A 22,960-nucleotide genomic window follows, 5' to 3' on the forward strand; every position below is an offset into this window, starting at 1 on the left:
CAATCGCCGCCATGGTACCCGAGTCCCAAGGGTGGCACGGCTAAGCAGTGGGCTGCCAGCTATCAGAAGGCAGCCCAGCTGGTCTCGAAGATGACCCTGCCCGAAAAAGTAAACGTTACGACGGGAACGGGGTGGAGCATGGGTTTGGCTGTTGGGAACACAGGGCCGGCCAACAATGTTGGCTTTCCAGGATTGGCACTGCAAGACGGACCCCTGGGAATCAGAATGGCGGATAATATCACAGCCTTCCCTGCAGGCATTTCTGTTGGTGCCACATTCAACAAGAAGTTGATGTACGAGCGAGGCAAGGCTCACGGGATTGAGGCTCGCCAGAAAGGTATCAACGTGATCCTGGGTCCTTCTGTCGGACCCATTGGTCGAATGCCAGCTGGCGGACGCAACTGGGAAGGATTTGGCTCGGATCCCTATCTCCAGGGAATCGCATGCGCGGAAACCATCAAAGGGATCCAGGACCAGCACGTCATGGCCACCATCAAGCATTTTGTCGGTAATGAGCAGGAGCACTTTCGTCAGGCTTGGGAATGGGGTCTGCCGAACGCCATATCGAGCAACATTGACGACCGAACGATGCACGAAATCTACGCATGGCCCTTTGGAGATGCTGTGAAAGCCGGCGTGGCCAGTGTAATGTGCTCTTACAACCAGGTCAACAACTCGTATGCCTGTGGTAACTCGAAGCTTTTGAACGGCATTTTGAAGGACGAGCTTGGTTTCCAAGGGTTTGTCATGTCAGACTGGCTGGCGCAGCGGTCAGGGGTTGCCAGTGCACTGGCAGGCCTAGATATGACCATGCCTGGTGATGGTCTGGGTTGGGCAGACGGCAAGTCCCTGTGGGGACCGAAGCTGTCTCAAGCTGTCTTGAACGGGTCACTGCCGCTTGACCGACTTGACGATATGGTCACACGGATCGTTGCATCGTGGTACCAGCTGGGCCAGGACAACCACACTCTTTTCGACGCGACTGGTCCCAACTTCTCTTCTTTCACGGAGGAGAAGATGGGAGTCACGGCACCTGGCAGCCCGACAGAGCAAAGCCTTGTTGAAGTCAATAAGTTTGTGGACGTCCAAGCTGACCACGCCAAGATTGCTCAGGAGATTGCCATCGAGTCCATTGTCATGCTGAAGAACGAGAGGGATTGGCTCCCGATGAGTCGTAATGCCGAGTTTGGCGTAGAGAGAATTCCTTGGAAGAATAAGAAGCTCAAGGTTGGCATTTTCGGCGAAGACGCTGGACCTGGCGAGGGCCCCAATGCTTGTCCCGACAGGGGCTGCAACCAAGGTACCCTGGCTATGGGATGGGGCTCAGGAGCTGTTGAACTGCCGTACCTGATCACACCCGCTGAGGCGTTGCAAAAAGGCTTCAACGCTAGCAGGGTTGAGGTCACCAAGTATCTTGCGAATGATCTCCCCGGGCTGCAGGAGTCTCGTGCCTTGGAAGGTCGAGATGTCTGCATTGTGTTCGCCAACTCGGATGCCGGGGAGGGCTTTGTGTCCTGGAACGGGATCAAGGGGGATCGCAACGATCTGAGATTGCAAAAGGGCGGAGACGAGCTTATCTTGGAAGTGGCCGACAAGTGCGGCGGCGGCAAGGGCAAGACCATTGTTGTTTACCATGCCGTGGGGCCTGTGTTAGTCGACAAATGGATCAATCACAAGAAGATCAAGGCCGTCTTTGCTGCTCACCTGCCTGGCCAGGAGAGCGGGAATGCGATTGCTAGTATCATCTTTGGCGACGAGAGCCCAAGCGGCAAATTGCCATATACCATGGCTAAACGTGCTGAGGACTATGGCGACGGAGGCGAGGTAATGTACACGCCGAATGATGTGGTTCCCCAACAAGACTTCACAGAGGGCATTTACATCGACTACCGCTGGCTCAACAGAGACGGCCTGTTCCCGGTGGATCCCCAGTTCTCTTTTGCCTACGGTCTGCAGTACACTGGCTTCTCGATGGACAATATTCAGCTGGAGGTGAAGAAGCCTAAATCCGCCTTCCCTGCTCCGCGACCAGCCCCTGGTGCCAGGCCGCCGGTGTACAACGGCACGGTGCCCCCCGTCGAGGAGGCCTTGTGGCCGAAAGACATTCGCCGCCTGGACAAATATATTTACCCATATATCGATTCAGCAGCGGATATTCGACACGGACACTACCCTTACCCCAAAGGCTACGATACTGAGCAGCCCTTGTCTGGCGCTGGTGGCGACGAAGGTGGCAACCCTGATCTGTGGGAAACATACGCTGTGATCAGCGTCGAGATGCGCAACTCGGGCAAATTCCCAGCCAAAGCAGTGCCACAGCTTTGGCTATCATACCCGCCAAACTCTGAAGCTACGGTGGACTTTCCCAAGCGTGTGCTGAGAGGGTTCGACAAGTTCTACCTCAAACCTGGGCAGTCGAAGAAGGTGGAGTTCCCGGTGACGAGGCGTGACCTGAGTTACTGGAACGTGGAGGAGCAGAATTGGTTGATGTTGACCAAAGGGAACTACGTATTTAGCGTGGGACTGGATGAGAGAACCCCCGTTCGCCAGATACTGTGGTGAGGCACTGTAGAATAAATGATATTTAATGCTAAACAAGTTGGATATAATTTCTTGCTCCGAGCGCCCGATGCGTTCTGTCTTGTTTCGTACGGCCCCGAGAATGAGGCGGTCGATCCCATCTTTGTCGCTCGACAAGATCTTGGTGGCGCGTGTGTCAGAGAAGATCCTCGATACGCTCCCCATCGCTCCTTTGTGGTCGATGCTGGCATAGCGTGCAACTAACGCCAGGCGCGACGGCGAAGTCGAGAGAAAGACAGGCAGAGTCGGCGGACTAGAAAGAGCCCATCCTGCAGTAGGACAAGTCACATCATTCACACCTCGTTGCACGATAACGGCCCAACAAGGTGGAAGTAGGTGGTAAATCAATTGTGTGCGCGTGCGTGCGTATGTGCGTTATTAGCCTGCGACCCTTTGTGGCCGGGAGTTTGACCCCATATGCGCCTAGACGTGCCTCGTCCATTTCAAATGACTCGCTTCAATATGAGAGAGTAGCCTTCATTGAAGCCTGTGCGTGTGAGTGCGTGTGCTGAATCTGGTCTAACGATGAGAGCAGCACGCTCACGGCAGCCCGACGCGCTTTGCGAACAACAGACCACAGACATTGCACAGCGTTCCCGGTCCCTCGGGTCCCGAGCGCCATTGCGGCGTGGACTTTGTATGGCATTCGTGACAGATGAAGCGATGCTTTTGCGGTTTCTGTACCGATTGGCATGAGTACGTTACCTGAAACTGACAGAGCACAAACGTCCTAATTACCTGAGTCACACATTTGCGGCGCGATGAGCGTGGTTCTAGGATACCAGCTTTCAGGGCTTTTAATGTAGTTGTATACCCGTTACTGGGCGTAGATTGTGATGTATGAGGGGTTGTTGCTTCCCTACGATCGTCAGGGCTGCTGTTGTTGCTGTCGGTACCGCTACTGGTGGAATGTAGCCATGAGTCGTGTGGGTTGCGTTCGCTCCAGCCTGTACCGCTGACGTTGACGAATGTCGTCGCATCGTGATTCAGAGCAGGGTGCGCCATTGCAATCGAGATTATAGATGAGTGGTTGAAAACGAAGGGAATTCAGCGATCACGATCCGGGATTGGGCAGAGGACAAAGGAGAATGAAGCTGGGGAAAGCAGGATGCTCGGCGACGAAATGCGATCGGTGGTGGGTGTGATCTGATATCTAGGGACCTCCCAGGGACCTGGCGATCGGCAGCTCCAGGTTGCCATCACCAGATCGAGACCTGGCCACAGGGGGCGGCGGCGGTGAGATCCGTCAGACTAAATTGGAGAAGACCTCTCAAGATCGTCAACTCTTGTGTACGTAGCAGTAGCACGATGCTGAATTTTTTTTCTTTCCTGAAACTCTGCCGTGTAAAATGCGTGAATCGCAACTATTCACGATGGCATCGCCCTCAGCAGATGCCATTGCTTGTCACTGTCCCAGGATGACGTAGTTCCCGCACCAAGAAATACGTACGTATTTGAAGAGGGAAAACGGATCCGGTCCTTCAAGCGTGCAGCGTGCCCCACAGATCAGCATCACTCAGCCACGACGAATTCGTCCGGCGGCTTGCTCTCTGTGGCTGAAGATTAAATGAGGCTCAACTTCCACCACTTCCCCTGAAGCGGGTTTCGTTGGACGGATTTCGGAACGCCGAGCATTCACAAAGGCAGAACCGGCAACTTCATCCCGGACAGAGTCGTGTGGCCACGCTAATGTTGCATAACTGTGCATAATTCGACCCGGCTCAGTGGGGATCCGGGTGGACCGCGGGCATTTTGCCTGTCGGGGAGTATAGCCTAGGCCGGGGAAATGGATCTCATCTCGCGGGGACCCTGAACGCCAGCACTTTTTGACAGCCATTATCCATACAGCACACTTTGCAATCGGCTCTTGATCGAAAACGACGTTCTAAACAGTCAAAGGAAATGTAGTATGGAGTGTAGATGACTATATTCCTCACCATAGTTGCAGGGTCCTGGGGTGATCGTGGACCCCAAGTCAGTTGCAACTTGTAAGCCCGTTGCCCAACATTGATCGACCACCAGAGAGAGACCGGACTGTATCATTGGTCGGCTAGAAATTATTTGCCAGCAGTCTAAGGAGGGGGTAGGAAATAGTTCCTGGTTTTATGTCCGGAACCCGGCCTTGGAGTTGACGATTTATGAAAGGTAGCAGGCTTCTGGTTTTGTATACAGTCAGACGCCCGTCCACTAATACCTATTCGTGATTCTTTCACCTTGGCTTCATGTTCTCTTTACACATCCTACAATTACCCTCTTTCTTCCAGCTTGGGGAGGCCCGTCCGGAAATCCATACAAGCTCTTCATAATGGGGGAACCAGAGTCAAAGACGGTCCACGTGGTCGAGGGCGACCTGAATGCTGTTGGTTGGGAAGGGCCAGATGACCCCGAGAATCCCCAGAACTGGCCAGAAAAGAGGAAATGGGCAAACGTGGCGGCTTTATCCATCATGACCATTCTCACGTACGTTTGTTATTGAATTTTCGGAACATGGAACTTGACTCACAGACATTGCCAGGCCTCTGGGTTCGTCCATGTTCGCCCCTGGCGTCCCAAACATCATGCGCGAGTTCAAGTCGACCAACGAGAACCTTGCCACGTTTGTCGTATCCGTTTATGTCGCGGGATTCGCCTTTGGACCTCTGCTGGCCGCGCCTGCGAGCGAGATCTATGGCCGCGCCATCTGCTACAACATTGCCAACGTCGCATTCATCGTCTTTTCTGTGGCCACCGCTCTCAGCAAGGATATGGGCATGTTGATTGGCTTTCGCTTCCTCATGGGCTTCGCCGGCTCGACACCCATCACCAACGGTGCAGGAACGGTGTCTGACATGTTCCCGGTTGAGCAGAGGGGCAAGGCCATGGCCATCTGGGCCATGGGTCCGCTCCTCGGGCCATGCATCGGACCTGTTGCTGGAGGCTATCTTGTGGAGAGCTTGGGCTGGCGTTGGGTTTTTTGGATCATCGCCATTGCGGTAAGCTGCATGCGCCTGTATAACCATTTGCAAAATGGCTAACAATCTAGGCCGGGGCCATATCTGTAGCCTGCTTCTTCCTGGTGACGGAGACATACCACCCTACCCTTCTTCACAGAAAGACCATGCGTCTGCAAAAGGAAACTGGGAACGTCGACCTCTACTCCAAGCTCCAAGACCGTTCCGTCACGCGCCCCCAGTACTTCAAATTGTCCATGGTGCGACCGCTCAAAGTTCTTTTCATGTTGCCACCCGTCAGCATCATGGCGCTCTACATCGCTCTCGTCTCGGGGATTATGTACTTGCTCTTTGCAACTTTCACCTTTGTTTTCGGGCAGCAGTACATGTTCTCGACAGGGATCGTGGGTCTTTCGTACATTCCAACAGGCGTGGGGTGTATCATTGGCATGATCTTCAATGGCGCCATGACCGTACTGAGTACCGGCGGCCCCGTTTCTCTGCACTTTAGCTGACCTTGCCGCAGGACATTTTCATCAAACGCAAACTGGCCAAAGGAGAGGAGCCGGTCCCCGAGGACAGAATTCCCCTGAGTCTGACGTTGACGGCCGGAACCATTATCCCCGTGTCCATGTTCTGGTATGGATGGTCCATTGAGCAGAAGGTGCATTGGATATGTCCCATGATTGCGACCGCAGCCTTTGGGTTCGGCATGATGGGCGTCATGGTAAGTGCTTTGAGCTTTTTGAAATCAGCCTTTGCGTTCCTAACGTTCCGCAGATGTGCATTCAGATTTACCTCATTGACAGCTACGTCAAATATGCGGCCTCCGTGGTGGCGGCTATCACTGTTCTGCGGTCAATCGTGGGAGCTCTACTACCCCTGGCCGGTCTATCTTTGTACGAAAACCTGGGCTACGGCTGGGGCAACAGCCTCTTGGGCTTCGTCGCAATACCCTTGGCAATCGTGCCTATGGTCATGTTGCGATTTGGCCCAGCGATTCGACAAAAGTTCAACCATGTCAAGCTTTGATGTTGGAGTCTTTAGGGTAAATAGTTCGAAATGGAAATACGTGTATTGCCGACTGGAATTTGCATAAGCTGTTGCCCGCCGCAAAATAGGCTTCATGCCAGTGTAATGCCCTGCATGAATTGTGCACATGGACCCCTGCCGTGCGTTTGCAACCAATCATCGGCCGGGACTGTCCACGACGATGAACGCATCAGCGGTGGTCAAAGCTTGTCCAGGCCAGCCGTTCGAACACCTGCAGCCTTCCCCGTCGGCGCGCAGGGACTTACGAATATCGCAGGCTCACTCCTGCTCTGCACTCTGCAGCTCAGTCGCTGTCATAGCTGTTGCATCAATTGACCAGCATCGCATCGTCGGGAGCGGAGGGCGTCAACCTCGAGATCGTTTCACTGTCACAGGCAGAGATTTTCGTATTCTCCAGCCCCTCGAATTGCATCGACTCGACGCGCGCATAATTTCTGCAGCGCGAGCTACCTCTTCCACCTCGACATACCGCGCATCACAGCCTTCGACGTGATGCCCTCAACGAGCCCTCCCGGCAATGTCGCCGGGCTGCGACCCGCTGTCCTCGGACTGGCTAAGCTGGTGACACTTACATACTCGACTGTCGCGGCCTCACCGCTGCTGCCGCGCGGTCACCACGTTGGAAATGACGAGGCAGAGGAGGAAGACGGCATGCCCATTTGGATCTATCTTGTCGCCTCAGTTATCCTCACGCTCGTTGGAGGTGTGTTTGCGGGTCTGACAATCGCGTTGATGGGACAAGACAGCATCTATCTGCAGGTGTTGCAGGACGATCCGACCGAACCGCAACATAAAAATGCCAGAAGGGTGCTGGATCTTCTCAAGAAAGGCAAGCATTGGGTCCTTGTCACCTTGCTGCTGAGCAATGTGATTGTCAACGAGACCCTGCCTGTGGTGCTGGATCGCGCACTCGGCGGCGGTGTCGCAGCCGTTGTGGGCAGCACGGTCCTGATTGTAATTTTTGGCGAAGTCATCCCGCAGTCTCTCTGTGTGCGCTACGGCTTGCCCATCGGCGGGTACATGTCCAAGCCCGTTCTCGGGCTCATGTTCGTGACCGGCTTCATCTCCTGGCCGACCGCCAAGCTTCTCGACTACCTGCTGGGCGAGGACCATGGCACCGTGTACAAGAAGAGCGGCCTCAAGACCCTTGTGACCCTACACAAATCTCTCGGCGAGCTGTCGGAGCGCTTGAACCAGGACGAGGTCACCATCATCACGGCCGTGTTGGATCTGAAGGCCAAGGCTGTGTCGGACGTCATGACGCCAATGGACGATGTCTTTACGCTGTCGGAAGATCACATCCTGGATGAAAAGACCATGGACAAGATCCTGCACATGGGCTACTCTCGCATCCCCGTGTACCGCGCCGGTAACAGCTCCGACTTTGTTGGTATCTTGTTGGTCAAGACACTGATCACCTACGATCCCGAGGACAATGTACCCGTCAAGGACGTGCCGCTGGGAGCCGTTGTCGAGACGCGTCCCGAGACAAGCTGCTTGGACATTATCAACTTCTTCCAGGAGGGCAAGTCGCATCTTGTCTTGGTGTCCGAAGCCCCTGGTGGCGATCACGGGGCTCTGGGTGTCGTGACGCTAGAAGACGTCATTGAGGAGTTGATTGGAGAGTGAGTTACCCGCAAAGCTCGGAGAGGGATGAGCGCTGACATGAACCAGGGAAATTGTGGACGAGTCGGACGTCTACGTGGACGTGCACAAGGCGATCCGCCGCCTCACACCCGCCCCCCGTGCCCGCCGGATCGAAGCCACTGCCGCTGCCGCCGCAGCTCAGAAGACGACGGAACATCCTGTTCTCGTGGACATTGCCGAAGACGGGCAAGGTAACACCATCCAAGTCGGGTCGTATGGTGCTGCGGGTGACGGCATTAACGACACCCGACCCCGGACGGCCATATTCATGAAGCGCCGCCGGTCTGCTGGGCCGGATGGCCGTATGGAGGAGAGGCCGGAAGCCGTGCGTGGCTCGCTAAAGGACGTGAAGCAGCAGATGCGCCTCGGGCCCGCCAATAGGGCTGCGCACCCGAGAGCGTCGAGACGCGATCAGTTCAAGACGAAGCAGGGCATCAGCGGCCAGGACCGGGAGACTCCTCGTTCCGCATCCGCGAACGCTAGCAGTGAAAGAACGCCTCTATTGGATGGCGAGCAATCGGGAGAGCGGTCCTCGCGCGGCAAAGCCAATGGAAACGGTAACTGATCAGCCTTGAGGAGGTGGAGGAAAGAGGGACGGGGCAAAAGAAGGCAGATTTTTTCCAACCTAGAACACATCGCGGAGCAAAGATGAATTTCCATACACGGGCTGCACTGGCACTGGGCGTCGTTGGGGCATCTGTCGAAAAAATATGGCAGCACACATACATCAATCAAGTCATTGCTTTGGTGTGCCTCCCTAGCGCTGACAACAGTCATTCATACCAGATAGCATTCATGCCGAACCCCGGCTCTTGTACCCGACACCTCGCGACCCGGGCAAGGAACTCGCCTTGCCAGCGGTATATCTCGAGCCAACCCTCCTGATCATCCGTAGTAGCAACCCACTCGTCCGTCCACGGGCTCGGCGAGACAGCGTTGCTGTGCCCTCCGCTTGTCGGTGTAGGGTTCAAGCAGATTTGCCGGTCCACCCTGCCATTCTCGTCCAACTTGAAAGCGGCAACATAACCCGTCAGGTCATAGCTATTCGCTCTTGACGAGGCAAAGAGATAGTCACCTGAGCTGGACAGCGCGCAGACGTCGGCACGGTATTGCGTCCACCGATCGGGTATACCGGGCGGGATCAGAGGCCAGTGACGGTGCGTCCAGACAGGCATGTGCGTCGACGGGTCAATCACGTATTCGAGAATACGGTTGCCCTTCTCCATGAGGGCATAGAGGTATTTTCCCGAGGTGTGCATCTCCACCCATCGCGGGTGATCCCGCTCGTCGGGACAGTCCACGCTGCCCACGAGCTCGACCTCGGGGCTGGTGGGCTCCGTCTTCTTGTGCACCCAGATTTTGTTGGCCTTGAGATCGGCAGAGTAGAGGTAAGTTTCGGTAGGATCGAAGACCATCCCGTGGATACCGGTGTTTGGTTGATACGCGTAGTTCTGGATATTCTGCTTGAGAGCTCCCTCGTCCGAGACGGAGAAGGTCGAGCCGTGCCCCGCGTGGTTGTAGAAGGGGTTGCAGTATACGCCATACGGCGGCTTTTTAGCGGCCAGCACGAAGATGGCACGTGTGTTCGTTTCGGGACTGGACGCCTTTGCTGTGCAGGGTCAATGGCTGCACTGAAGGGGAAAAAGGGGTTGGCAGTGCTCACGGTCGTGGAGCATGGGATGCGAGGCTGTCTGTGTGATTGAGGTTGGTGAGTCGACTTTGAAAGAAGACCACTTCTTCATGGCAGCGCCATAGATGGTTTTCCTGCTGTGCTGATATCATTAGTCCCGTGGACGGGTCCTCGTGGCAGCGGTGATCTGGTGGTCATACATTGAAGGTCATCCATGATATGGGCTCATCTTCTGGTATCGCCGCCCTCTTGATCATCTCGAGAGATAAGGTCTCCGTATTGAAGGCAAAGGTGAAGATGGCGCCCGGAGGCGTCCATGTTCCGACCATGAGGTGGTGGATGGGCATCTTGGCTCTAGCTGCTTTGAGCATACAGTGTCTTTACTTGAGTTTGTGCCTGTGTCAAGATGTCTTGCAAGGCTCTGAACGGCTCCTACCGATCATCGACAACAAAACGTTCACAGGCCGCCTAACATCGGCCACTCCAAAGCAGAATCCTTAGCCGGTTCGCGCGATCTTGACAGGTACGTATAGTTTCTTGGGGTTGGAGTGAGGGATGAATGTTTACCCATCTAACATGGAGTCGTGAGCGAGCCATGGCGGGGTATGTGGGGTGCGCCTCACTCACACGAATGGCCTGCAAACGGATTGCTGGTCTGATCAGGGGATCGATCTAGATCTAGAAGTTGCAGGGGAATGTAATTCTTTATATCAGTCCTCTATGAAGTCGCGTCAAACCGCGCGGTTCGCGCTGTCCCAGTGGTATAGTGGCGCGAGCGTCCGTCCTGCTACCAGTACAACTGCCGCGAGCCTAGCCGACTCGCAGACCCCTCAACCTCCAACAGCCGACAGCGCCATCCGAAACCCATCCATCCATCGTCGCCCATCGCAGAAATGCTGCGGAAAGGATGGCCTCCACTTGTTGGGTGATGCCTCCACCTGCTGGATTAGCGCATGCGGGGTAGGCACACGCCATCCCTCCGTCGTGACATGCCGTCGACGCTGAGTCTCCCCCGATGGAAGCGCATTCATCCAGGATCTGCGTCGGCGACTGACCCCGGCAAAGACAATGGTGGAGGTGGACTTATCAGCGTTGGCGCATTGTCATCATAAATAGTTATAATGGCCTAGATACCTTCCATCTACGAACCTTTTGTATATACTTCTGCTGCTGTTCACTGCCCTGTAGGCGCCACAAGCGACGTCACCATCTAATACGTCTCCTGACTCTCCTCTGCTTGCCTGCCCTACATCATCACAGCCATATTCACAATGGCCTCCCAGGACTGCCACCCTAACCCTCACGACGAACCCACGGTCCCTCCCCCGAGCCGCTTCGATCCTCACTTCACCCAGCATGTGATCGACACCATGGGCGATAACGTGTCGCCTCGCAACCGTCAGGTCCTCACCAGCCTCATCAAGCATCTCCACGACTTTGCCCGCGAAGTCGAGCTCTCGAATGACGAGTGGATGACGGGCGTTCATTTCATCAACGCCGTCGGCCAGTGCTCGACCGCAACACGCAACGAGGCGCACCGCGTGTCCGACGTGCTGGGCCTGGAGAGTCTCGTGGACGAGATTGCAAATAAGATCGTGGCAGAGGGCGACATTGACCCGACGTCCTCCTCCATTCTGGGGCCCTTCTGGTCGCCCAACGCGCCATTCCGCGAAAACGGGGCCTCCATCATCCAGAACCCCTGCGAGGGCGGTCGGATCGCCCTCATGCACGGGACCATCACCGACCTGGTGACCGGCAAGCCCATCCCCAACGCCGTCTTCGACATCTGGCAAGCCAGCGCCAACGGCAAGTATGACTTCCAGGACCCGGACAATCAGTCCCCCAACAACCTCCGCGGCAAGTTCCGCGCCGACGAGAACGGCAAGTACTGGTTCTACTGCTACCACCCCACGGCCTACTCGCTGCCCACCGACGGACCCTCGTACCAGCTGATCCGTCTCATGGACCGCCATCCCATGCGGCCAGCGCACATCCACATCATGGTGACACACCCCGACTTCAAGGGCTGCACGACACAGCTGTATCCCAAGGACGACCCCTGGCTGTCGACGGATACGGTGTTTGCGGTCAAGGACGACCTCATTGTGGATTTCAAACCAAAGGAGGGTGATGCCAAGGCGACGCTCGACCTCGAGTACAATGTCATTCTGGCGCCAAAGGGCTACAAGGGGAAGCAGTTTGGTAATGACGCAAAATTATAAGCCTAGAAAAATATATGAGCAAGATAAAGTGTAACGTTTGGCATGCTGTTGTACTCGTGCTTGGGTTTCGCTTGGCTGCGGAGCTTGGTTTCCACAACGATGACATTGCACTGCATCGCCGAGGCTACCTCGAGATACCCCATCAGCAACGACTGAGGTATTACAGAGCACAGACCGACAGAGCACATGGCAACCAGATGTATCAAAAATCAAGACCAACCAGAGCGTGTCGGATCCCTGCAGCAGTTGTTCCCCGCGAGTCCGCGAGTCGCGACAGGCTGCACGTCGGTGGTTGTCGGGGTGACCGCCTGAAGTAAACAACCCACCCCACCCCTCCCGACCTCGTTCACGTTAGTTATTGATTACTTCGGGTCCAGCCCGTCAAGACCCTGGAAACAACGAAAAAGCATTCGCCGCCAAACGTATCATGACTTCTTAGCTGTGCATTCTTCGGCATCTTGTTTCTCTTGCATCGCGCCTGCGGGAGCTCTTCTGCCCATCTTCTTCTTCGAGCTCCTCGCTTTGTCATTTACTTCCCACATCATCCTTTCGAACCAGTGTTAGGCCATCGACCATGGCATCCGAGTCTGCCCCAGTTCGCCACCACCAACGGTCCAAGTCATCGGTTATCAGATCCTTCGTCCACCGTCGTCAGCCTTCGAAAGGCGAGGCTCTTGTTCCTGAACCACAAGCAGCGGAGATACAAAACATTCCAGTAGCCGCTCTACCGTCAGCCATGGACGGCCGCGGCGCCTTGAACAGCCATACTGCACTAGGCGAGCTGCAAACAAACAGCCAGGACCCCACATCGAAGCAGTATAGGACGTCAAGAGAAGAAGAATATGGCGAGAATTTGAGAGGACGCTCGCGCAGTCCGACCAAGAGTGCCTTGAGCAACCCCTTCAAGTCACGTGAAATGTCACCGACAAAGCCCACAAGTCCAGCGAAGCAAAAGTCTAGCACAAATCTCGCTGGGCTGCTCAGACGGCCGAAGTCGATCAAAGAAATGTACAAGAGTCTCGAGAAGGAGGAGGCCAACATGGGAAAGGACAAGGAAAACCAGGCACCCACGGGGGAGCTGGCCACCCCTCCCCCGATCTTCGCACAATTCACGAGCGACACCTCAGTGCGACAGCAGCAGAGTGCTCGGTCGAGTATGGATCCCGGCCGTCCTACTGGCAGCCAAGACCTCCTTGGCCATACCCGACCCGTGATCCGTGAGCGCCCCAAGTCGTACCAGTTGCCGCCTACCTCCGGCCCTGCCTCGCGATCGACATCTACCGCATCTGACTCCAGGCCGGCCAATTCCAAGAGCGCCCGCAGTAGAGCCTTTGCGGCGCTGACGGGGCTCAGCCATCGGGGCAAGCCATCCGCGCCATCCAGTCCTGTCATCAACGAGCCGAGCGAACTCCACATCGACCCTAAGGATATTGACCAGCACCTCGAGGCCCTGCTGGACCGTCGTAACATCCCTGAGAACCAGCGCTTCAAAATGCGCGGGTTGGACAACACCATCAAAATGGAGTTCATTCGTCAAGACTGGGCGGAAACAAAGGGAGCTCATCCCGGGATCATGGATAGCGTCAACGGCAAAGAAAATGACAGTGCCGTGAACATGGGAACCGATGACGAGGACAAGCCGAAACGTATGCGGGGCCGGAGCTTCACATTCTCGAGGGGCAAGAAAGGGGGCAGCAGTAGGTCGCCTTCGAAGAAGAGGGAAGGGACGCTCGGACGACACTTTCGCAGCAAGTCAACCGACAGCGTCGTGAGCGATGGCAGGCCAACCTCCTCTCACGGCCCGTCAGCGGCCAGCAGCCTGTTGTCCAAGATGAAGCTGCAACAGGGCCCAGGCGACTATGTCGCGTACTTGCGAAAAGTCCAAAAGCCACAGCTGGTGGAGGTGGGCAAGCTGCACAAGCTCCGGCTCCTGCTTCGCAACGAGACCGTTGCCTGGATAGAGGACTTTGTGCAGCAAGGGGGGATGAAGGAGATTGTCGGTTTGCTGAATCGGATCATGGAAGTCGAGTGGAGGTCAGTAGTACGTTCCATTGCATCGCTTCCCAGCTGACCCGTCACAGAGAGGAACACGAGGACGCACTTCTGCACGAAAACCTGCTATGCCTCAAGGCACTCTCGACAACCGCTCTGGCTATGCAGTACCTCGACACCATACAAGCCGATCTCTTTCCGAAGCTCCTCCACATGATCTTCGACCCGGAACGCAAAGGGCCCTCGGAGTTTACGACCCGGGGCATCATTACATTTGTCCTCTTTACGTACATTCAGTCTGCCACCCCGGCTGAGCGGGTCATCCGTGCCAAGGCCGTGCTCGCGCACCTTCGTGATCCCGAGCCCAAGGACGATCAGCGACCGCTGCCGTTCGTGATGGACATGCGGCAGCAGAGGCCGTACCGTGTTTGGAACAAGGAGGTTGTCAGCGTGACTAAGGAGGTCTTCTGGATCTTCCTCCACAATCTGAACGTCGTCAGCTTGGAGAAGAAACCGACCAAAGCCAGCGAGGGGGCATACGGATACATGGGCCGCCATTTCCCACAGGAACGACCACCTGTGCCGGCAGCCCCCTATGTCGGCGGTGTAGAGTGGGATGCGACCAATTACCTGGCCTCTCATCTAGATCTGTTAAACGCTATCATCGCGTGCACGCCTACCGCATCGCAACGGAATGCCCTCCGTGCCGACATGCGCATCAGTGGCTGGGAGAGGCTCCTCGGCGGCCACTTGCGTCTGTGCAAGGAGAAGTTCTACGGCAGCGTGCACGACGGCCTGAGGACTTGGGTGTCCGCCGCGGACGAGGACGGCTGGGAGGTGAGGGATGTGCGGTACGGTCCGGCTCCTAGTGAGAGCCCGCGCAAGGCGAGTCCGATCAAGCGGGCAGAAGCCCCAGCGCCCAAGATTGAGGTGCCCAGGTTGGACCTGGGCTTGGACAGGGGCAGCAGCGAGCAGGATGGGTGGATTGAATGAGGTGCACTGTACAGGATTGCTGTTGTTTCTGGGGTTTCCTGTTGATGGGTACGGACGTGGGCTTTGTCGGATTTTGTTTAAGCGGCGTATGCATGGATGGATTGGGTTGGATTAATGAGACATGACACTATATGCCAGAGCGCCTCCGTCGGTGAGACACAGACGGCGCCACTGAACAGCCAGTCGGCGAAAAGACGGTATCTCACACTGACTCAGGCATTGCAGATGCGGCAGACAAGCGTGAGACAGGACAAGGATGGTGGCTTGCTGTCGCTCCGTTGTCGGTGACATGGCTAAAAAATGTGTGCAGGGCATGAGATATTCTTTTGTCGACGAGGACTGCGGGATTCATCGGGTTCATCAACGTGCGCAAGAATCATGATCATTACCCACACGGGCCTGAACGGGAGTAAAAGACAGATGTTGTTAGCTGCTGGCGACGGGCTGGTCACCGGTGTCCACTAGTTTTATGGTATGGTATTCCCAGTGTTTCAGATGCCTGTGCGTATCCGCACCCATGAGGATCGGTCCGTGCCTTCCAAGGCAGTACGTGTATGTATCATCACGCTACCGTCGCTACGCAGCTCGCTCCCCTTTACGAAAGCAACGGTTTCACACCTCATCATTAGGACCGAACTGTCGGATCCATGGGTTATCAAAGGAGGTGAGCATGCCAGAAAGAGACGAGAGACAGCATCGCATGAATTCATGGCACCACCAGCATCTGCATGATTGCGTATTCGTGCTGCGGATATTCCAGTCCTTGCTGCCGACTTCAAGGGCCTGTTGTCAGTTAAACTCTGTACCCCATGCACAGGAAGATACAGAGCTCACGAATCGTTCCGTGACTAGTAGGTTGTAGTCATGTGGAGACTGCGAAAAGGGGCAGGGTAATAAATCGACTCGTGCCAGCCTCAAACGGCAATGCTGCCCTTGGCTGCTCGTCCAACTTGGGATGTCACCCTTGCGGCAGCGCTGCGTGCCCTCACGTGAGTAAGCATGCCCACGTACGGAATGGAGACTCTTTGGCTATGTGTCGAGGGTTTTTAGCGTCAACCAGCCGACTGATAGAGACGGGGATCGTGATTCATGATCCAAGCTGAGATATCTCGGGTGGGGTCTCTCGCATTTTGTACGGAGTAGCTGCAGAAAGACATGTACGGATACGTCTTCCCTACACTGTGTTCCCAAAACCTGGCAGATCTGTCCTTTCTTACTGCATGGTAATGGTCTGATCTGCAAACAAACAAATAGTGAACATCAATGTCGTCCACGGTGGCGCGGCAGCTCCAGGATTCCAGCTCCCACACGATAGTGTCGAGAACGTGAGCATTTGGCCGCAGCCAAGTGATAGCACTCCGCTCCAAAGCTTATCATATGCGATATAGCCGTGGAGAACGACGTGCACCGCACGGCACACTGAACGTTACCAAGTATTAATATACCTGGCAATTATTATAGTGACCAACGCACGCTACATGTGCGGGCTGTACATGGGAGAATGCTGGCCCTAGCTCTGCGACTAAAGCACGGCGCGCATGAACTGTCGCGGGGTGGGTTGTTACTGTGAACTTACCCTGCTCAATCAGAGAATACCAGCCTACAGTAATTAATGATATTCGGTACAGGCACGGATTTAAGGCGTATGTCCCCGAGCGAGCTCAAGATATCTGTTGCAACAAATCTCAGGTGCGTCCAAGGCCTAAACCGACTCCCGTGGCGGGCTGACAGAATAACGGAGACAGAGGGGTAATTGCTCGTCTCATTCGTGGGCGCCTGGCTGAGGGGTACTGGTCCTACCGCTATTCAGTCACCCTCCAGTCGCGACTCAGGGAAGGTAACCTACCTTACCCTTTTACTATCCGGACTGGTTTCAAAGTTGATCACAGACCGGGCTGACCCCGACATGAAAAAGGCACGGACGACTCAACGTTCATTGGCCCGAGTGCACGGGCAGGAACTTCGAGATCAGGAGACGGCCTGACGTCCGCCCGAGCATCTTCAGCAAAAGTCACCGAGAAATCCAGTCCCCTTCCGTCTCCACCATCCGTGCCTGATCGCCTGCATACGAAGATGCATCCATGTATGTATGTCTCTTGGACCTTGTGTATGATGATAGTACCACGTATCCTGAACCATGTCTCGACATCAACATGACCCCTCGCGACATGTAGTTCTTGCAGAGAGCCACTCTCACGCAGCCACTTGATCTGATCGTCCTCGCCACTGCAACCAACGAGCAGCAGCAGCAGCAGCAGCAGCAGCAATCCCCGGTCACGTTTGGAGCGTCCGCATAGCCGGTACGCCCAGATTGAGACAAACCCGACTCGCGCCAATCGCCCGCCGCCTTTCCCCACCTCATTACTCCGCTACAGCGTCGCTCCCACTCCCAGCCACCTCTTGTTGCGGCCGGCCTGACTCTTGTCGTCGTCGTCGTCGTCGTCGTCGCCTCTCTCTCCAGTCGTCGTCTCTTTCCACAGCCGCGCCTATACTCCCGGCTTTCGACTGGTCCATGAGCACAAGGCAGTACGAGAGCCAGCCACCCAGCCGCCTGACGACCGGCCTAGCCGTATCAACGCCATCACACGGTGCCCAACCAAGTCGCCAGGCAGGGACCCCTAAGGAAAGCCACTTCAAACAAGCCCCCAAGGGCCAAGACGACCGAGTCCTGGTACTGACTACTGACTGAACTGGCGGCCTAACCTTGGAGAGTGCAGCCAGAGTTGGCCACCGCACACTCTTCTATCCTGGATCTCCATTCTGCGCCATCTAGCCCTGCCTGCGTCTGCAGCAATCTGCACGTCCAGTCCCTGGTACGCTCCATCCCAGACTGGAGCCTTTTTACCTCGCGCGCACCATTCGCAGACTTTAGTCAGTAGTTCCCGGCCTAGGCCAGGGTAGGTCGCAATTGTTCTCCTTCTCACCATGTCAATAAAGTAAGCTATATTCTTTCCTTCTCCGTTCCCGAGCATCCTCCCCATCCTCCCATGCTCTTCATGGCCTAGTTTCTCGGCATCTGGTCACCATGAACAATCCCCATGATTATCTCATCACCAGTCCCACCCCGTCTAGGCCGCGGCACGTGGATCCTGACAATGCCGATAGCTGGGTGATGCTCAACCAGAGCGGGTTCGTCAAGCTCGGAAACGAACGCGTCCTGCTCAAGCTTGACTCCCGCATATCATGCGAGCTCTCCGTCCCTTCCAGCCTAAAGGCGCGGTGCGAAGCCTTCCACAGGAAAAGCGATCGGGGGACCCTGTTCCTTACAAATAAAAGAGTGAGATCACCACCATGACTGGCTTTCGAGAGGAGGCTGTACTGACATGCATGGCTTGCCAGATTGTGTACCTACCCGCCAAAGTGACCGGCGAGCCCAAGTTTGAGTCGTTCAGCGCGCCCATACTCAAGTTTCAGGATGCTACAACGTCCTCATCCATGTGGTGGGGGTGGATGTGGAAGTCAGACTGCGTGCCCGTCACGGGGGGAGGGATCCCGTCCGCCATTCCTCGGATCGAGGTCAAGTTCACATTTTCAGATGGCGGGATGAACGACTTCAATCTCGCGTACGAGCGCCTACGCGAACGAATCTACCAGTATCAGGAGATGCGCAGAGAGATGGGCCCAGACGCAGACATCCCCGACGAGCCTCTTCCCGCCTATGAAGCTCCCGGATCAGCGCCGCCCGAGCCAGCTCGGCAGTCAGCGCAGTCGAGGCCAGCTCCTGCGCCCGACGCCAATCTCGCTGCGCCGGCAGCTCGTGAGCAGCGGTCTGATAGCTCGGCCAGCCTCAGGCCGGACGGGCCTCCCCCGGATTATGAGGAGGCACAGGCGCAGCAGCTGAGCAACCGACTGGAGGACCACATCCGAGACGAAGTGAACCGGGGCGATGGGAGTTGAGAAGTTTGAGGCAAGCTGTTCAAAATGATGCTTGCGCTCTCTCATGAAAAATGACTTCCTCCATCAAATGGCGTTTTCGGGTTGAATTTTTGCAATGGGCTAGGCGCATGGAGCATTACTCGGGCGCTGGCTATGACTTTTTGGGGCCATATGGAATCATAATTTTGTGTGTAACATTGTTGCTCTATTCTCTTTTCGCAATACACGAAATAGATGAGAGATCAACCGAATGTGTTCTCTTCCGTGCAACTCAGTGGCCATGATGAGAAGTCACGTGACAGAGTCATGATCATGTCTCCCTGTGGCGGGACCAATCAAAATGCCTCAATTCCAGATCAGTTTTCGTCTGCACCTTTTGGCCGAGAGCTCCCGAATCCGCAAAGAGCCAACGCAATACCAATCAACCTGTTTTTCGAACCCCATCAAATTCACCGGCATCATGGGTATCTGGGACGCTTTTTCGGACATTGTCGAGGCCGTGACGCCATGGAGCACCGTCGAGGCTGAGGCGCCGGCCCAGACCGAGGAGTCCAAGGTGCGTGCGCCCATTTCGAGACGGTACGATTTTGAGCAGAAGAACTGACGCGCTGTCCACAGGAGGAGACGTCCACCGAGAGCGAGGACAGCAAGGCCACTCCCGAGTCTGCGTCCGACGACGGCGACGAGGCCAAGGAGGAGAGCACCGGTGACGACACGGAGGGCGAAGCTGAAGCCGAGGGCGAGGACGCCGAGGAGGAGGAAGAAGAGGAGGAAGAGGAAGAGGAGGATGACGAGGAGGAGATCGTCGACCCCAAGGAGACCATTGAGGAGGGTAGGTCGCATCGTCGTATACGCGCGATGGACGACGAGCAGTCATGCTGACCAAAACGCAGAGTGCAGGAACTCGGCCCAGTGCGCGCCCGCGAAGCACCACTACGACCACTGCGTCGAGCGCGTGCAGCAGCAGGAGAGCGAGGGCGGCGCCCAAGAGGACTGCGTCGAGGAGTGTATGGTCCCCCATGTCCGCATAGTGAAAAAGGGCGGTCTTTGCTAATTGGCATACAAACAGTCTTCCACCTGGCTCACTGCGCTACGGCATGTGCTGCCCCCAAGGTCTGGTCGAAGCTCAAGTAAATAGCCTTGCCCACGCCCGCGCCCGCACCCGCGCGCCCCAAGCAACAAGACCGATCCGAGAAGCGCAGGCTATAGAATATGGCCTGCATGGAAGTAGGCGCCTGTACGATGATGCTGCTGTCGTCGGACACAGTGCTGTTGAGTTCTCCTTTGTATACTACTGCATACGTCCCGCCCTGCAATAGACAAAATACTTTCCAAATACTACAACGTCGACATACGGTCCCGTCGCCAGCGATGTGCGTGCTCGGTGCTAGGTACTACGTACCTGTTGGTGACACAGAAGCACCACTAGAGCCTCCTGGGTGCCTCTCCCAAGAGGGAACGTGCTGACCGCCACGGAACATACATCCAGCATGCTGCTGGCCAACAGCTCGCTCGCTCTAGGGTACCGATAAATGATGACTGTCAGGGATCGAGCATAATGAGAGGCACTCTGATGGCCAAGACTGTCACAGGTCGTGCGTTCCGATGTGACTGATTGAAGAGACGACTGGTCCCTGGGCGTAGCTGGACCCCATGAAACCAGAGCGCACGTTTTGGTATGTTCTAATTAGTACCCGATCATGTGCATGCTGCACGTATCCTTTGGCTATGCTGCATTTACTCTGAGCGATAAGGTTTGAGGCCACGCGCTCATCCTCAAGAGCATCCCCCAACCGAGGCAACGATAAGCGCACGTCGTGGCTACGTTCAGCGCATGATACACTGAGCCAGTGACTTTAATGCGGGGAAGAAGCAGAATCGCGTTGACGGCCGGTCGTTCAACTTTGGGATGCACCGAACGTCCGTATGCTAATAGCAAGGTGCGATGCTTCTCCTTGGGGCACCGACCTCTCACCTACTGCTACTACCATACCTTGCCTGGCCGCTCGTGATGCGTTGTTGGTAGGTGCGCCGCCTCGTTTGTAATGGCTGTCACCCCCAATCTCGGGAGCAGGCTGCGTGCTGCATTTATTGCTCCCCCTTCCCCCTCGCGGCTCTCCTCGTTTCCCAATCTTTCCATTGCTTCTCGCTGATTAGGTTTAGCCATCTTTTCGACGGACGCGTGCAGTGGTTCGGATACGCGCTGGCTTCCCTCGCAGACAACCACTTCCTCGTCGCGACTAACAGTACCAATCCCATGAGCAACAGACACTGCTCTCACACACATGCACCACCACCAATCGGCTCTCAATTGGGAAAAAGGACCGTTTCCTCACCATGGACTCAAAACATGACGAAGGCAACATGGTCGCGCACCCGCAGCTCGATGCTGTGACCAGCAGCAACAGCGGCGCCACCTCAATGGGGAGCTTTACTTCCTGGTTCCGTGGTCACGGCGGCAAGAGTCGACTTGCTTCGCAGGACATTACCATGCGCGAGAGAGACGCGGAGGAGGACGAAGCGGGTCATTTCCCTCACGAGTATCGGACGTACAAGAGGAGATGGTTCGGGCTCGTGCAGCTTACACTGATGAACATTGTTGTGTCGTGGAACGTAAGTCAACTCAGGAGCCAGAGCAAGCTTTCATCAACCAGCTGACTCGTCTGCAGTGGCTGACGTACGCACCGGTAGCTGGCAAAGCGTCCGAGTATTACAATGTTGACGAGTCCACCATCAACTGGATCAGTACCGCCTGCCTCCTCGCCTTTGTCTCCGTCTTCCCGCTCACCATCTGGGTTCTGCACCGCAGTGTACGACTCGCCTTCATCTTCGCTGCTGTTCTCATCCCCATTGGCAACTGGATCAGGTATGCCGGGTCCACCAGCCGCAGTGGAGGCAGCATTGCGCATGCCATGGCCGGCGAGATCGTCATTGGCTTCGCGCAGCCTTTTGTCCTGGCGGCGCCCACGCGATACTCAGATCTGTGGTTCACAGCCAAGGGAAGGGTCACCGCGACGGCGGTCATGAGTCTAGCCAATCCCCTGGGCGCTGCGCTTGGCCAGCTCATCAACCCCCTTTGGGTGTCTGAAGCCGGCGACATATCCCAGATGGTGCTCTACGTCTCCATCTTGGTGAGTTTCATCTCGTGTTGAATCATGAACCGTGCTGACGACGACAGTCGACGGTTTGCTCCGTGCCCGCCATCTTCGTGCCCGGCGCTCCGCCCACACCAGTCGGCCCTGCCGCTGAAACCCCCAAGCTCGCCCTGCGCAAATCGATTCGTGCTGTCACGAGTTCCCTCGAGCTCTGGCTGATGTTCATACCGTTTGCCGTCTATGTCGGCTTTTTCAACTCCGTTTCTTCGCTGCTCAATCAAATCATGACGCCCTATGGCTTCAGCGATGACGAAGCGGGCATCGGAGGCGCGATTCTCATCGTAGTAGGCTTGGTTACTGCGGCGATCACTTCTCCTATCCTGGATCGCTCCAAGAAATTCCTCCTCGCGATCCGCATCGTGGTGCCCGTTATCGCACTTAGCTTTTTCGTGTTCTTGTGGATGCCAGAGACGAAGGGAATCGCAGGGCCCTACGTTGTCCTTGCCATACTGGGAGCCTCGTGTTTCTCTCTGGTGCCCGTTTCCTTGGAGTTTCTCATTGAGCTCGGACACCCTCTCAGTCCCGAAATCACTTCGACCACGGCCTGGGCAGGAGGTCAGCTCCTCGGTGCCGTCTTTATCATTATCGGCGATGCTCTGCGCGCGGGTGACAACGCATCTCCGCCTCATCACATGAAGAAGGCACTAATCTTCCAAGCGGTGATTGCGGTCGTGGCAGCCTTTGCACCACTGTCGTTGGGTCTGTTTGGCCGTTCAGACAAGGTCAATCTGCGTCGCATAGCGTCGGAAACGCGAGGTCACTGAGTCCGATGTGGTGTTTTTTGTTGGATTATCATTGGAATGTTGCCCGCGTTGCTTTCAGCTTGAATATGTGGAGAATCATTCATATACCCCTTACCTACTTACACAGTTGCGTTCTGAG

General features: G+C 55.9%; 7 protein-coding genes across 7 annotated transcripts; 6 read left to right on the forward strand and 1 right to left on the reverse strand.

The window, feature by feature from the left end:
• Positions 1–381: 381 nt before the first annotated feature.
• Positions 382–2,562, forward strand: J7T54_005085 (beta-glucosidase; the record flags this gene model as incomplete). The annotated part of the gene is made up of 1 exon (XM_051505820.1): positions 382–2,562. The coding sequence occupies one exon, from the start codon at positions 382–384 to the stop codon at positions 2,560–2,562; it is 2,181 nt and encodes a 726-aa protein (XP_051362731.1).
• A 2,323-nt stretch (positions 2,563–4,885) lies between these two features.
• J7T54_005086 (uncharacterized protein) lies at positions 4,886–8,775 on the forward strand (the record flags this gene model as incomplete). Its single annotated transcript, XM_051505821.1, has 7 exons — positions 4,886–5,040; positions 5,096–5,552; positions 5,603–5,914; positions 6,037–6,237; positions 6,291–6,409; positions 7,004–8,188; positions 8,238–8,775. The coding sequence occupies 7 exons, from the start codon at positions 4,886–4,888 to the stop codon at positions 8,773–8,775; spliced, it is 2,967 nt and encodes a 988-aa protein (XP_051362732.1).
• Positions 8,776–8,983: 208 nt separating this feature from the next.
• J7T54_005087 (uncharacterized protein) lies at positions 8,984–10,211 on the reverse strand (the record flags this gene model as incomplete). The annotated part of the gene is made up of 3 exons (XM_051505822.1): positions 8,984–9,819; positions 9,874–9,982; positions 10,041–10,211. The coding sequence occupies 3 exons, from the start codon at positions 10,209–10,211 to the stop codon at positions 8,984–8,986; spliced, it is 1,116 nt and encodes a 371-aa protein (XP_051362733.1).
• A 900-nt stretch (positions 10,212–11,111) lies between these two features.
• Positions 11,112–15,047, forward strand: J7T54_005088 (GTPase-binding rid1; the record flags this gene model as incomplete). The annotated part of the gene is made up of 3 exons (XM_051505824.1): positions 11,112–12,042; positions 12,779–14,096; positions 14,144–15,047. The coding sequence occupies 3 exons, from the start codon at positions 11,112–11,114 to the stop codon at positions 15,045–15,047; spliced, it is 3,153 nt and encodes a 1,050-aa protein (XP_051362734.1).
• Positions 15,048–18,072: 3,025 nt separating this feature from the next.
• Positions 18,073–18,944, forward strand: J7T54_005089 (uncharacterized protein; the record flags this gene model as incomplete). Its single annotated transcript, XM_051505825.1, has 2 exons — positions 18,073–18,324; positions 18,387–18,944. 2 exons carry the CDS (start codon positions 18,073–18,075, stop codon positions 18,942–18,944), a joined length of 810 nt encoding a protein of 269 aa, XP_051362735.1.
• A 439-nt stretch (positions 18,945–19,383) lies between these two features.
• On the forward strand, positions 19,384–19,977 carry J7T54_005090 (ubiquionol cytochrome C reductase hinge protein; the record flags this gene model as incomplete). The annotated part of the gene is made up of 3 exons (XM_051505826.1): positions 19,384–19,479; positions 19,542–19,755; positions 19,817–19,977. The coding sequence occupies 3 exons, from the start codon at positions 19,384–19,386 to the stop codon at positions 19,975–19,977; spliced, it is 471 nt and encodes a 156-aa protein (XP_051362736.1).
• A 1,283-nt stretch (positions 19,978–21,260) lies between these two features.
• Positions 21,261–22,842, forward strand: J7T54_005091 (Major facilitator superfamily domain-containing protein-like protein; the record flags this gene model as incomplete). Its single annotated transcript, XM_051505827.1, has 3 exons — positions 21,261–21,536; positions 21,593–22,054; positions 22,102–22,842. 3 exons carry the CDS (start codon positions 21,261–21,263, stop codon positions 22,840–22,842), a joined length of 1,479 nt encoding a protein of 492 aa, XP_051362737.1.
• Positions 22,843–22,960: the final 118 nt, after the last annotated feature.

This window comes from Emericellopsis cladophorae, assembly GCF_022114955.1.
Source record: "Emericellopsis cladophorae strain MUM 19.33 chromosome Unknown NODE_17_length_331089_cov_116_747350, whole genome shotgun sequence".
NCBI lineage: Eukaryota > Fungi > Ascomycota > Sordariomycetes > Hypocreales > Bionectriaceae > Emericellopsis > Emericellopsis cladophorae.